At 34.1% G+C, this 15,311-nt stretch overlaps 2 protein-coding genes across 2 annotated transcripts in view; one reads left to right on the plus strand and one right to left on the minus strand.

Annotated features, from left to right (window-relative positions):
* LOC110994201 (protein Wnt-6) overlaps window positions 1-11,443 on the plus strand; it is a 30,159-nt gene extending 18,716 nt beyond the window's left edge. The window contains exons 3-6 of the mRNA XM_022260723.2: window positions 9,299-9,405; window positions 9,610-9,816; window positions 10,072-10,212; window positions 11,090-11,443. Of these exons, the coding sequence (XP_022116415.1) occupies window positions 9,299-9,405; window positions 9,610-9,816; window positions 10,072-10,212; window positions 11,090-11,410 (776 nt within the window). The 3' untranslated portion in view covers window positions 11,411-11,443. The remainder of the gene's footprint in view (window positions 1-9,298; window positions 9,406-9,609; window positions 9,817-10,071; window positions 10,213-11,089) is intronic.
* On the minus strand, window positions 11,443-13,828 carry LOC110994247 (zinc metalloproteinase nas-7-like). Its single transcript, XM_045629898.1, has 6 exons — window positions 13,707-13,828; window positions 13,356-13,538; window positions 12,746-12,930; window positions 12,480-12,618; window positions 12,167-12,300; window positions 11,443-12,095 (listed from the first exon to the last, which is right to left on the minus strand). Exons 1-6 carry the CDS (start codon window positions 13,762-13,764, stop codon window positions 11,514-11,516), a joined length of 1,281 nt encoding a protein of 426 aa, XP_045485854.1. The 5' UTR covers window positions 13,765-13,828; the 3' UTR covers window positions 11,443-11,513.
* Window positions 13,829-15,311: the final 1,483 nt, after the last annotated feature.

The following is a 15,311-nucleotide window of genomic DNA, read 5'->3' on the forward strand; positions in this document are numbered from 1 at the left end:
ACTTTGAATTTGAATTTGATAGGAAATATACTGACGAGTACTGGAAGGTTTTAAGAATTTTTATGATATTGTTTTTTATCAAATCAAATCATCATAGGCCAAATGTATTATTAAAAGGGATTACTATACAGGTAAACCTTTCCCTATAATTTTCGAAAAATTCGCATTTAAATTGAAATTATGTTATTTTATATTACAATTCAAGGGATATGTCATTTCAATAAATAACCCTGATAATGATTTTGACCCACAGATTACTTTACGCTAAAGTAAACACACATAAAATCATTAGACAATTGTTTTAAATCTATGGATTCCTGAATTCCCGCCCAATTATTTGGAGTATATTTTTTTTATTTTACTTAATAGGTATTTTATACTGCAGTTTTTCATAGTTAATATAAAAACGTATTAACTTCCAGTATTGAAGGTACACTGCCAAAGGGACGAAATTTTTTAAATTTCTTTTTATTCATCTTAAAATATTTTTAATATGTGGGTTAAGAATATTGTCTTTTTAAGGAAATTTTATATACTATAAATATTTGATTATTATTTATAATAAACATTAACTTACTATAGGTATATATATAACTATATTTTTTCGTATTTGTTTAGCAGTAATAAAATTACTACTCAAATAGGCCAGTCAAAGATCCAATCACATACTATAAACATTTACTTTATGTTGAAATCATTCAAACTAATCAATGGTTCATGCGGCGACATCCGGGTAAGACAACTAAAACCTTCACATTCACCGATAATCAAGTAGTAAAAAAAAAACAAACCCAGTGAGGTTACTAGTTTGTCAAGAATCCGGAGATCGTAAAAAAAAAAAAACAAAGCGAGTACACAAAATCCCGTGGTACGCACCAGGACTAAATCAAATCGTAAATAGCCGTCTTATCTTCCTAGACGCTGCGACCAATTTCCACTTATACAAAACAGTCTAATTAAGCAATAAACAAACCCACAAACACGGACTCCCAAAATATTAGGATCACGTACTAATCTCGGCGGACCATTAAGTGTCGACAGGTCGAAAGTACCACGGGATCACATAAAGATACCAGCCGATAACCCTACTACTGGTACCGGACCTCACACGTACCCATCTCGGGCCATAAATACCCAGGAATGGCTTCATATCGACAAAAAACTCGGCGATAAATTTGGCGCCCCAAACACGTAAATGTTCTTAATTATAGTGTAATATCCGGAGTTTTTCTTATATCTAATCTGTTCACTCATATGGTTGCTCCCATGCAGCCTTTTGTGGATAATGCCCTTAATTTTATATTGATTACTAATTCGACTTTCGATTCGATGGTTCGATATGTTTTTGAATGTTAATTATAACCGAATGGGTGGAATGCAACTTGATACTTCGTTTTATTAAGACCTAACGAATATGGAAATTAATAAAATGTTCAACTTATCGAACGTTCGTTTTATGAGTGTGATGTAATAATACAAAAGCAATTACAACAGCTGTAGGTAATTATATGTTCTTAAAATTTCAATACAAAAAGAACACTTATTATCGCGCTTTCTAATTTAGCAAAATCGTGGTTTTAATTTACTTAGAATTCTCTAAAACTAATACAAAAAGTAAGTTTATCAATAACTCATAGAATATTTCATAACAAAAACTAATTTGTATGTCCCTCGCGATCATAACAGTGTTGAAGTTTATGTGTCTTTAAAACACGTTTATTACGTTAAGAGCTATAACATTAATTATACGCACTAAATAAGACGTGAAGCTGCATATCCATAATCATAATTTAATGTCTCCTAAGGCAACGCGTCTGTCCTTTACATGACTTAACTAGGAAAGGGAAGATAACTGGACAAACCACTCTAAGCAAAGACGACCTCGCGTCGTCTCTAGATGCATTGAGAACTAATTATTCCTACAGGCACAATTCATTCAAATTAGCCATCGGACGTCCCTTGAATAAATTCGCGTTTTTGTGCGGCTGAATGACGGTGCCCCTTCCGGTGGGTGGTTGCTGTCACAACACGCAATGCGCGTCGCAGACGCACGGCACCGCATAATGAGACGTTTACTCGCATTAGCTAAAGAAATTGACAAGTGAACAATAGCGGGCCGAGAGGAAAAAGGAACGCGAAAACAGCAGAAAGAGCCGGACAGTGTTGTATCGTATTACTCGACGTAAAATATCTGGGGGAAAGGAATGAGAAACGATCGTTCAATTTAAATACAGGTAGACGCGACGGGAGCGTTCGCGTGCGTTCGGTAGCGTGAGAATTCGCTTTATTCGGCGACAGGCCCGTTGCAGTGCCTGTATAGGACGTCGATAAATCAGGTGCACGATGTGACCGCTCAACGCTCGTATATCGGGCAGAAGAGGCCACAATGGCTGCGCGCTGACAACCTGACACTGACGCAATTGCCTGGACTCCCCCATCTACCATGTCACACGACAGTCGAAACGCTCACCCCCCGCTCACCCCAGACCTGTATTTATTGCGCTAAATATTTGAATTAATCAGATGAGATAAAATGCTCGTGTTCGTTCAAACATTCCGATGCGGTCGCTGTGACAACTCGATGTATTGTCCTGGTATTAAACTGATCCTCTTTGAAGAAGTCATCTGTTCTCTTTTTATAGAGCTACGCTTGGATAATTTAAGTCGTTATATTTGACGATTTATGTGGCATAAATAAGCTTAAGCGTGTGTCATAAAAATGTAATCTTAATTCAATTTTTAGGGTTGAAAATGAACGAACTATTGTTTCCTCCGAAGCAATTTAGAATATATAAAAACGCTATACATAAGCTTTTAGCTCGAAATATCGTAAACCTAGTTTTATACGAAAAGAAACCATCGTTTTGAGGACTTTATATGTGGACACTCAGTACTGAAAATATTATTTTACCCTACTTTTTTTACATAAAATCATAAACGCAACAACATTATACTTTTTTAGATGTAAGCTATGTATTATGTTTGACCTATATTATAATTCACGTAGGAAGCTATGTAGGCTTACATTATGAACTTAAATATATCACTTAGCTGGTAAAAACGTACCAACGAACGTTTTATGAAGGCTCCACGCCACAATCGCGTAGGTAGTCCAACATACATGTTTATGACAGCGGTTTTGCCCGACACCCGATACCCTGCATCTTGGCAGGTCTAGGAAACACCAAGTCCCATGTTTTACTCTACATAACATATGAACTTGATATTACGTGCAGGAATTTCCGTATAAGAATAAAAAATACCTTTTATCTATTTCGTACTATATCAAAATGATTACGCTAGAACGCGTGCATAAACGAAATCTTTGATGGAATCATTCACATAGAAACTAGAATATAATCGCAACTTCCATAAAAGTTAATAATTGCCTGGAATGCAGTAGAGATACTTTATCTCGGGGAATTACAATAAATAAATACAAGAGGTAACTGCAAAGGGCAGATATGTGTCGCTTGATGTTATATCAAATCTGAGATTCCTGGAGGGGGTGTGAACGCTCAATTTAAAGTCGCCACAGACGAGCGATTGTTATCAAAAGCGGGTTTCAGTTATCACTATCTAGCAGGAAAGGTTTGGTACAAGGATTGAGAAGAAAGCGAGAATGTCAGAATGGTGGTCCAAATGGTATCATACTACTACTGCTTATATCATACTACTATTCTACAGTATGATTTGTAATAGTGCTATAGAACAATGTAAATTACGTTGCTATAGCACTAAGATTTTAATGCTTGTGACTAATGAAAGTATTTTATAAGCATTTTAAGGACACAGATGACTAAAGAAATTAGATTTCTTAGCGTCACTTTGAGAACCAAGTTGGTTGTGTCAATTGGCGCAGATTGAGTTGGTTTTGAAGTCATATAACATTTATAAACAGTTAAATATCTTCGTTATTCATTCGTATGCTACAAACACACAAATTTATCGATATACTTATCCAAATTAAAAGTTTTTTGGGTACATATGATTTACTAATTTAGAGAATTGTAAGCACCTTACATAGAAATATCAATTATCGGATTAGCAGTTAAATGTTATGAGAATCGCCAAGTACAATACTTTAGAGCGCATTCTTAAACGAAATTAAAATTGCAAAATCCAAGCAATTTCACTTATGGCCTGCAAGATCATCTTGGCCGCTCCGAGGCTTATCTACTCAATTTGACGTACACTGAGGTATTCGCACTCCGCTTATATCAATATAATTTATGTCGCTATTGGAATTGATTAATGTTGTAATTGGCCCTTTTAAAATACGATCATTAAAGCCCTGAAAAGTTGTTACGAGTTATTAAGTGTAATTATATGTGATTCATACTGGTGGTTGTGTCGGCGGCCACAAAGTTGCCCTCGCCGTCAATTGGCGGACAAATCAAATTTTATCTGAAAAGAAACTGGTGCGGGACCTAAATCTTTGTTTTTGTCACTTGAATTGTGGGATCGTTAATGTTAATTAGCCACTAATTATTATCGCTTTGTTGCATGCAATCGACAAATTTGTTGGTATTCGGCAGCAAACGAGTTGAGTATTGATTGAATAAATTTTAAACGGGTCGCATTGATAAGGTTATATACACAAAGTAAAGATACCAAATGGTTACATTTCATGCATTAATATATATATTTTAAATTGCTTCACTTGTAATCGCCAACTTGTGTCTTGATTATTATAAAGAAAATACGTTTATTTTGGAACTTAAGATCATCATGGTATCACTTATTCCACGTCATTAAATTTGAGCTGTTGGCATTCCTACTAATCGGCAAAGAAGACAGAGGGTGTTGGCCGAGAGAAAAAACCGGCGTAAAAAACTCTCGGTACTCTTTACTATATAATTTCAAAACAGCGTTGAGATTTCTTTTAACTTAAATATTGACCGGTTTGCATACAGTTGCAACAACCGCCTATATGAATATTATAAAAATACTTGACAGAATTCCAGTACTTCATAGAATTGTAGGTGTCCTAAGTTTACAAAGTTTGTTAATCAATCAGAACAGTCTCAATGTAACAATGGATATACACAGTAACAAAACGAAACGAAAAATATTTACCACATTTTAATTGACCATTTCACAAAACTCAAAACGTTAGTCTTCATCATCGTCTTTATAGTATTTCAGAGAATGGGCTGATGCTGAATCTTCGAAGACAGACATATAAACAACAATCCCAAAGGTAAAATAGTGAAACAGCATCAACGGATCCATGTTGTATTTACATAATTAAAGAAACCGGAATATTGTTGATAGTATTTATATACTATCACAGTATTATTACTGTTTATTTACAATTGTATTACATCCATTAATTTTAGTATACAAATGACAGAAGACTTTATGTCGAATTTACTCGATTACAGGAACACCAAAGAGGTTTTTTTACTGGACATGTTTGCGCTACCATTTCTATGAGTTGTTTCTATCTGTTGAGGAAGTTCAAACTCTTCTATGTGCGCAATTAACGCTCAACCTAACTAGAATAAGGAAAACAATGATTTCCGAGTGAACTGGCATATATCAGACCAAAAATGTATTTTCTAGGCAGGTTGAAAATAGACTGTTTAAAAATGGCTAAGTGGCGTAATGGTTGCAGCTTATAAACATTTTGTAAAAAAAAACCTTGGCCATTAAAAAGAGTGGCGGAAAGTTTATTGCCAGTTCTTCTCGTCCATTCCAGGCCTTGATTAGAACTGGTAGTAAATGTAAAATTAGAAGCATTTAATATGTATTTCTTTATTGACGTTCCTAAGTGTTGTGTTACCTAAATGAATAAATTAATTTGAGTTTGAATGCTACTGCGGATTATTGAAAGGTATTAAAACAGAAGTTACATTAATTTGTAAAAATAATAAAACGTAAAAAGTAATAATAAATCAAATGCTTTATTTTTAAACAAAATAAATATTAAAACATCATTTCTTTTTTATATAAAAGTGTTGTACTACTAAACAAAAGAGGGTTTAAATTAAGATGAAACCCCAATTTTAAAGTCAAGCCTTTGTATCGACAATGTCTGGAATCCTGTTCTCGCCCTAAACAGTACAGATGTTTATTGATTAAATTAAAGTATAATTTTACAATAACTACAAAAACTGCGTGGCACACGTGCCTTGATTAACTGCATGTCACCGCTGGAAACACTTGAAGTATTTTGACGCTGCAAAAACGGCTGATATTATGGAAGCCGTGTACCAGCAAGTGTGAATCAATTCGAATTTCGAACCATCGATTATTGATCGATTTAAAGATTCGCTGAATAATTCAATAAGACATGAATATCGACATTCCGGACGCTCGTGTGCCGAACAAAAAGGTTTGTCGTACTCCCAAATATTATCGCTGGGCGTCGTGGGAGTGTCCCCCATCGGAGTGCATACCTCGGGAGCGGAGACGCTAGAAAAACTGAACGTTTGGTGATGAGAATGTCATGTCCCTCGTTCCCAACGACATATTTGTGAGTCGAGGTCGAGTTTTGCGATAATTACAGCGCATAACGCGGACGGATCGCGGGGAATGCTTCGCTCAGAGCTCACCGCCGGAGATTTATAATGACGGCCGAGTGTCGTGACTCTGCTGTTCTATTGACAACGAATCGTATTCGCCTGAAAAATCTGATTATTAGACTGGTGCTTAAAGGTTCTTTAAGGAGCTACGAGAAGCATCTAAAAGCTTCTAGTGAAATCATATTGTATCACAAAGAACGGTTCGGTGGCCGTCGATACGTAATCTTCTAAGTCCTGAGTACATACCTCAATTTAGTGCTCCTTATTAGGACGAAAGGCACAAAATGACGTCAGCCGTAAGGATGTGGAGAAATTGTTAGTTTGGGAGCAAAAGAGGTTAGACTGATGCTGTCCTTCAGACCTTGCCTTACAATAATAGTTCACGCACAAAAACACTCACTATAAGTCTTAATGGAGGACGTAACTATTGGCAAGAAATGCACAAAAACACTATTGTATATAAAACTGCATCTAACTTCACCCAACTAAAGCTCGACAACGACTAATTAACAATGCGCGGATCAGCCGAGTTAAAATATTTTTGGGATCACCCTCATGACCCTCATTAAATTTTATTAAAATAAAATTGATTCTATTACGAACACATATTCTTAATTACTTAACTATTAGGTGTTAATAGAATTTATTATGACAAAATCTCTATATGAATGATAGACACAAGCATTTAAATCCTAAGTTACATATATTGCAAAGAAAAAGTTTTTTACTTTCAAGCCCTCTACATGATATAATGCTTGTTAATTGAAAATACAGCCTTAAGCAAAATCTTTTCAATCTTATGAAATTCCCCAGATGGAATCCGTTCTCGTCAGTCGAGACCAGTTTTTCCATCGCGTCTAGCAAGATATTCGGAAATTGGCATTCCGCTCATAACTCCTACGGCCGTATCCTTGGGGTTCAGCGAAAAATCAAAGATAAAAATACCATGAAATATCGCAGCGTAAGCGGTGTAATTACAGGTAGAATTCTGCGTCAGATGGGTGTGCACTCTCGCTTTTTTGTCGCACGTCAATTATATAAATTGTTTGTGCAATAAATTTCTCTGTATCTGTGGACGGGTGGCAGCCGGGCGGAATGCACCCTGGTCCTCGAGAGGCCCAATTAGCATGGCATCGATAGGCGCGATGCTGTCAGCTAACCCCGTATCTAATCTGGATTTAATGAATCGATTGGACCCCTAGATACATTTCGTAGTGAATCTATGTTTTTTTTTTCTATAGTTCAAGTATTAAATTATTTCTCAATTTTTACTTTTAATAAATATAATAGTAGTCTAGTTCCCTAATGTTAGAACATTAGAACAGAGGCAAACGGGCAGGCTCATATATGAATTGCAAATGCGTTTTCGGCCTTTTAAGATAAATCCTAAATACCTGACGTAAATTGAGTAGTGTTTTAAGTATTTTGTGGAACTAAACGAAAGTTACAGTACTAGAACCGGAAAATAACTGGAAATAAACAATTGTTTTTTTATTGTTTAACCCACATGCGTATACAGGCTTAGTACCGCAGCATAATTTAAATAGTATAAAAAATAATTATAAACAAATAAATAACTTCTATACTAAGCTCTGAACCCTTGTAATATCAATACTTATATTTACAGTTTTTTATTCACAATACTCGCGGTAATGGACGAATATTTGACGCTCGATACTTTTTCCCATTGATTTAAGTTCGTACTTTAATGACAACTACATATTCAGTACATTACAATTTACACATTATTCATGCAACTTGAATATTCATTCGAAGTCAGATGACCCGCCATTAATTGTTATGGCCACGTATACTGCTATTGAGAATTGCAAACAAGATTTTTAATGTTAGTCACAGTGATTATACAGTCGTGGATACGATTTCGGTTTTTATATTAGCTCTCTTAAATATTTAAAAGTTAATTTAGCATTTCTTTTAATGGACTTTTCTGTTAATTAACGTTTTGACGGACAACCGGTTAGTATTGGAGTATGAGAATAAAAGAGATATAAACTCGAATAAGGCTTGATAGATAAAATACAAATTAATATATTTTAATTAAGACGTCATTAATTAAGTAGGATTTTGGAATGCAGATCACGAGGGCTTGTATTGACATCCTGGTTGAAGCTGTAAATATAAAATGCCTAAACAATTGTTGTCAATCAATAATTCCAATGATAACCTTAAGTATATTAGCAAGGTAGTATTGGAACACACCTGCACCCAGCATGTGACCCTGCGATACTCCAGTACTCCAGTGTTCCCCCGTATCCACCCTTGATATAAGTGTTATGGATTGACCCTACTTACTCACTTGTCAAACTCATTTCTTTTTAAATTCTGAGACTTTCATATTTGAACTGAAAGAAAACTTAAAATAAATTAAAGGTAACATAGTCGATTGCCAGCGGAACAAATGTGCCGTGTAAATCTTACGATATTTATGGATCGAACTCTTTAATTCGTGAAGCCCATCTTTGTTTATGACAACGAGCGTGTGAATATTGATTTTTGGGTCAACAACTTCACGTTGTAATTTATTTTATGTTAACATTCAGTTGACTCCATATCTAATTTTCAAATGACGCTTATATGCGTGACTGTTATTGTGCTAAATTAACGACTCTTCTAGGAATATTGATTAAATTATTATCTTGTAATATATGTTTAAAATTAAGATGAAATTTACTAAGATTGACATTTAATATAATTTTAACGTAAACGATCAAGTTATTACACTTCATATTAACCATATATTGTTCCAGATACGAGAGAGACAGGGTTCGTAAATGCAATCACCGCAGCGGGAGTGACCTATGCCATTACTCGAGCGTGCACAGCGGGCTCATTGCTCGAATGTTCATGCGAAAAGGTATGTAAGAGTCCAAATGAAATAATTATGCTTATGTGTGTACACTTGGAATATTACTCCGCGACACGATTTACGCTGATTAATTATCATATATAGCCGTAGATCTTAGTTTTAAAACACTTTGGGGCCCAAAAAGGCTTTGGTTAACTTTATTATAATTTGTTGTTATATTTTTTAAGTCTGCTAAGCTGTTTCTTTTTGTAGGAAGTACCAAAGCCCCGCCGTGGTCGCACCTCAGCTATACCCCTCCCCCCTGCGCCCGCGCAAACAGATAGGTGGCAATGGGGAGGCTGCAGCGATAATGTACGCTTTGGGTTGCAGAAGTCTAGAGAATTTATGGACAGTCGATATAGGAAGAAAAGTGACATAAAAACTCTGATCAAACTACATAATCACAACGCTGGGAGGTTGGTTAGTAAGCATTTAATTAACTTTTAATGTTCCTGTAACGTGTATATATTCTTTTTTCTATCCAGAATTGTAAATAGAAATATATAGAGGTTTTAGGACTTCTCTGGTTAAAGACAGCATTCAAATTAGTCATTATCACTTTTTTATCTGACTTATATGTATAAATAAATTTCTACATTTACATTGAAAAAAAAATGGTTCATTAGACGTCAAAAAATTTCCTTCTTATAAAATTGCTTATCTTTCCATGTCCAGGCAATCAAGTCCAACATGAGAGTGGAATGTAAGTGTCATGGTCTTTCCGGTTCCTGTACACTAAGGACATGTTGGTGGAGGATGCCCACTTTCAGAGAAATTGGCGATCGACTTAGGGATAAATTTGAAGGAGCTGCAAAGGTAAACTTCTGAGGCTTATTAACGAGATATTACTTAGCTGGGTAAGAAGTCACATTGAGAATAGGATGCAATATGTGGAAACAACAACGATTTGTAAAATGGAACAACAATCCTATAGATCCACGTTTAATAAAAAATAAAAATAGGTTAGTTATTAGGTATATATAGTATGGAACAACTCAAGACAGTATTTTTGACCCCATTACGTACTAACAAACATAAATAACCTCTCAGATGCTATACACCAGAACTGCATACCCTTTGCTGATAAGACTACACTTATAATAAAAAGAAATAACAAAAAAGATTTAAAAATAACTATATTATATCTCTAGACGACGCCATCAAATCAAATAATAGTCTAAAAATAAGCACGTAAACAGATTTACAATATAAAAACAATAAAGTAGACATAACGATGGAGTGCGTAACCACACATATTGAAAAAGTACAGAAAAACAGTCGGTTGTGTTAACGATAAAGGGAAACTATTAAGCATTTTACGGTATTAGCTGATTATCGTGTACATGTTTCATCTATGCTTAGATATAAAAATACATTTTAGTTTCGGGAAATTCAGTCGTAGTAAATAGGAAAGATTAAAAAAATGTACTAGAACAATTTGTGGGTCAAATTATCTTGATACCATTGTTTAAGATGCTATATAGTACAAAATTCTATCTCTTCTGTGTATGTATATTTTAGAAATGTCCTTTTCGTTCACAAAAAATGGACCACTGTCGAAGAAGAAATTAGGTAATGCCAAGAATTAATCAGAAATTGTATATGAAAACACCTTATGGTTGGCAATCAAGTTTTACAACAATCAAAAGATCTTCCTACTAGACTTTATAAAAAACCCATATATTTTTAACAGGTGATAGGCAGCAACGATGGTGACAGCTTCATGCCAGAGAGCTCAAACATAAAGAAACCTGGTAAAAAAGATTTAATATATGCTGAAGAATCACCAGATTTTTGTGCGCCAAACATGAAGACTGGATCTCTCGGCACCCATGGGCGACAATGTAATATTAGTTCAGCGGGTACAGACAGTTGTGACCAGCTCTGTTGCAGACGAGGATATGTTGAAAGCACGATTAGAGAGACTGAAAATTGTAACTGTCAATTTAAATGGTGTTGCGAAGTTATATGTGAAACGTGTTACGTAAAACGTGACGTACAAACATGCTTATAATGTGATAGATAATTAATGTATTAAAAGATGTATTAAATAAATAATTTTAATTTGTAGTATTTCGTTTTATTTCAATCTTTACAAATAAGACATTTTCGGGATATTAAGTGTTCTCGCCAGTAGCAAAATCAGATAAGTCCAACAAGTTTTGATCTTTTTCATTTTTCTTACCTTTTAAGGCTCTTTTATTTTGTTTGTCAACATCTTCATTGTCGATTTCTTCTAATCGCTCTTCACTTTTTTGACTATCTTCCTTTAAAACGTCATCTACACTTTCTTCTATTTTCGGTTCTAAATCTTTTCCAACCTCTTCTGTTTCTATGTTTTCAGGTTTTTCTATTTCTTCATCATCGTCCTTATTATCCATAATAGTTTGTGGTGTTGTTATGTTTTTGTTTATTTGATCATTAACTTCATCGAAGTGGCTATTATCATCCTCTCTGTCGGGAGATTCTTCTGGTAAACCTGAATATTTAATAGGTTTATTCCTTGGTTTCCTTTCAATTATTTTATTTTCGCGATATTTACTAAAGTTAGATCCCGAATGAAACATTTTACTACATTGAGGGAGATGAACACTGGCTTCTTTTTTAGAAATAAAGTTGTATAGCATTTTAATTTTTTTTATATCAATAGAGCTAAAATCTTTTTTAAAGCCAATCTCTGATTTAGATGTGCTGTCATCCTGCGAATATAAAAAAAACTTAGTCGATAAAAAATAGTGACTTTGAAATTGATGAGTCAGTTATAATTTACCTTTGGTATAAGAGTTGCTTTGCCGTTAACAGTGAATTTATGAGTATCGTAATGTCCAGCGCTTTTAAAATCATACTCCAGGTCATGAAACAACCACTCATCATCTTTAAATTTTTTAAATAAATATTTCTTGTCTGAAAGTAATTTTTTAAGAAACATTGCTTAATAACATGTAATAAAATTAATTAAAACAAAAGTTTTCTAATTATTTTACTTAACAAATGCACATAACCAATGACAAATAATTTTCTTAGCCGGTCCCTCTAGGATGTTATTCGGTTATAATCGTGTTTTGTTAAGTGTTTGTACTTACTAGGGATTACATTATTCATTTTAATTTCAACATAATCATCACGATCGGGGGAATTGTGTTGTGGTGGAACGCCAACCAGCATTAATACAACCTCCAACATTCCATAGTTGATTATACAGTCGTAACCAAGAAGGACTTTCTGTAAACATATGACTAATACTTTATAAGATATGAAAACGTGTCTTTCATTGTTATTTTAAAACATACAGACAAGGAATTGAAAGGAAAAAACAGATTCGGTTCAAATCCTATATTCTAATAATTACCTGAACTCCATCATTGGTAAAGCTCCGAAAAGATTGATTAATACATTCAAGCAAGCCCTGTCGGTTAATGAAGAAGACCCATCTGCTGTCATCATTAGGTGGACTTGGCAGCTCCAGGAACTGAAGACCAGTCATACGGCTGGTATGCCCAAGGAAAGTCCGAATTGTATCTCTTAAAACTTTATCTGTGAGAAGGTATCTTTAAAATAGGCTAATTCAATTAGAATAATCTACATATGCACATTGTTTCGCATTGTGAATATTTTATAAGTAAGGAACATATATAACGGAGGTCTACGCACAACGGATCAAATGGGTTTTCCAAGTGCTGAAACTGAGTCCATACTACTAAGTACGTATATATAACCAAAGTTATTTAGACTAGTAGATCTCCAAAGAAAAGCATAGTTAATTTGGATAAGAAATTAACTATGCTTTTTCTCAGACCAAACTTTAATTATTTATTTATTTAAGACAAATTGAGGGTCATCTTAAGTTGAGTGTATCCCGACCCCAGACGTTTGTGCTTTTCCAGAAAATGATTTCGGTTTCTGAGCATTATTTCATATACCTAATCTTATTATAACATATAAAAGAAATCAGTACAAACCGAAAGAAAAGTCATCTATGTAATATGGTATGATCCCTTTCGGCCAAATATGAAATTTTTGGATATCCCGCTCATCCAAATCAAAGCCTGGTTCCTCTTTGTCATCAGGAAGAACTTCTATATTTTGTTTGTCATCTCTTCTTAAATTACTTAGGAATGTTATAGCTCCATTTACCGGTGTCTCTAAAAGTAAGTAACTTGGTAGTGGCATGTAAGAAGGCTAGCTTCGAATTTCTAGCGAAATTATAATTGTATCAGATATGTCAGTGAATATAAATATTCATGAAAATCCAAACATAATTGTTTATGTAGTGTTGATCATTCAGGAACTTCTCTGCGAATTTCACATACCTCTAAAAATTGCGACGTACAGTCCAAACAATACTAATCTTAAAATTGTGTAGCGCATTCTAACAACACGCGCATTTCAAATTATTATCAACCTTTTATTGCAATGTTATTATGAAATAAATTCAAAAATGCATATCGAAGTTGAGTTTTAATGCAAAAATGAAATAAAATCGAAATTGATGTTGCTGTAAAGTCTTATATTTCAGCCGGAAATTGCGTATAACATCTGTAAGGATACACAAAGTTGTGTGATTATACCGCAATATTAAAAGACAAAAATAAAATAAATAAGCTATAAATTGATTGTGAGTTAGAATTCGTCGTATCGTTGATCCCTCATTATTTTATTGTACGGGGGCAAACGGGCAGGTGAGCCTTCACCTGAGAAGTGATACTACCGCCCATGTACACTCTCAATGCCAGAAGGCTCGTGAGTGCGTTATCGGCCTTTTAGATTTGGAACGCTCTTTTCTTAAAGGAGCCTATATCAAGTTATTCTTTCTTAATATTTGATATTGTAATCTGGTATGATTTTGTGTGATTTACTACATCTTGCAAAGGTATTTGATTGTATATCTCTCTTAAGCTTTTTCATTGCTATCATCAGATTCTGTCCTGTATTTGTCTCTGGTCGTAAAACATACCAGCTCACGCTACTGTTAATATTTGTCAGAAAAATCGTCAACAAAAGACATTTTAAGATGCCTATTATTAAATTACTTATTATAACAACTACTAAAGCGTTATATATTTTAAACCTAAAGTCCTTTTGCGTGAAAAATTATTCACGCTCTTTCAGATTCAGCGAAGCCATCCGTATCACTTATGACAGATTTCTTAGTTCATAAACATAAATTTTCCTGAGCTCGATACTCGTGAGAATACGCTTGAGGCACAGCCGACCACCAACACACAGTTTTCACTTTCGACATAACCCTTGCATGGAAAAAACGACTTTAATTTATTGTATTCTAGTTCATTTTCGCGCCGCGAATTAATGCTCTATTTGAAATAAAGCCGTTTCCATAGTGTGTTATTTGCCTCGGATAAGTTTAAAAAAAAAATATATTTTATTTAAAACCGGGATAAATAGCATTAGACGTCTACAATCTCCTAATCGTTTTAAGTTAATAAAGTGTAGTGAATATAAGTGCAGCCTTATAGCAACCTTAGGTTAAGCTATTTATTAGTATTGAAGAAATTTAAGTCGACGTAATATTACAATTAGCCATAATTTTTGTATTGGCTAGATTAATGTAAACTCGCACTCTCTTTTGTAAAATTAATTGTAGAAAAAAAAATGAAAAGCCAAAAAGTTTTACTCCATACAAATTATACCGTGTATATGCGCAGAGAGAAAATCTGTCTTTATTGCATAAATTACAGGTTTTTTCAAACTCCAAGATTTTATTTTTAGTAAGACAAATCGCATTTCTATTTTTATGTAGGGGTAATTATACCTATATTGCCCTTTGTATTATAAAAATCAAACACAACGGAAACTTCTTATTGAGAAACAAATTAAAAAACCATTTCTTAAATCAATTTTGTATTTTCAGTAACAACTAATGAAAATTTCAATCATAAATAGTTATTTACATAATT

Source organism: Pieris rapae, chromosome 10, assembly GCF_905147795.1.
Source record: "Pieris rapae chromosome 10, ilPieRapa1.1, whole genome shotgun sequence".
Taxonomy (NCBI): domain Eukaryota; kingdom Metazoa; phylum Arthropoda; class Insecta; order Lepidoptera; family Pieridae; genus Pieris; species Pieris rapae.

Excerpts from the sequence above, each read along its gene's own strand:
- LOC110994247 (XM_045629898.1), bottom strand. The coding sequence starts at position 13,764 with ATGCGCTACACAATTTTAAGATTAGTATTGTTTGGACTGTACGTCGCA. Across the intron at positions 12,931-13,355 it reads CATAGATGACTTTTCTTTCG|ATAAAGTTTTAAGAGATACA; the intron begins GTTTGTACTGAT and ends ACCTTCTCACAG. Across the intron at positions 12,619-12,745 it reads TTACCAATGATGGAGTTCAG|AAAGTCCTTCTTGGTTACGA; the intron begins GTAATTATTAGA and ends ATATGTTTACAG.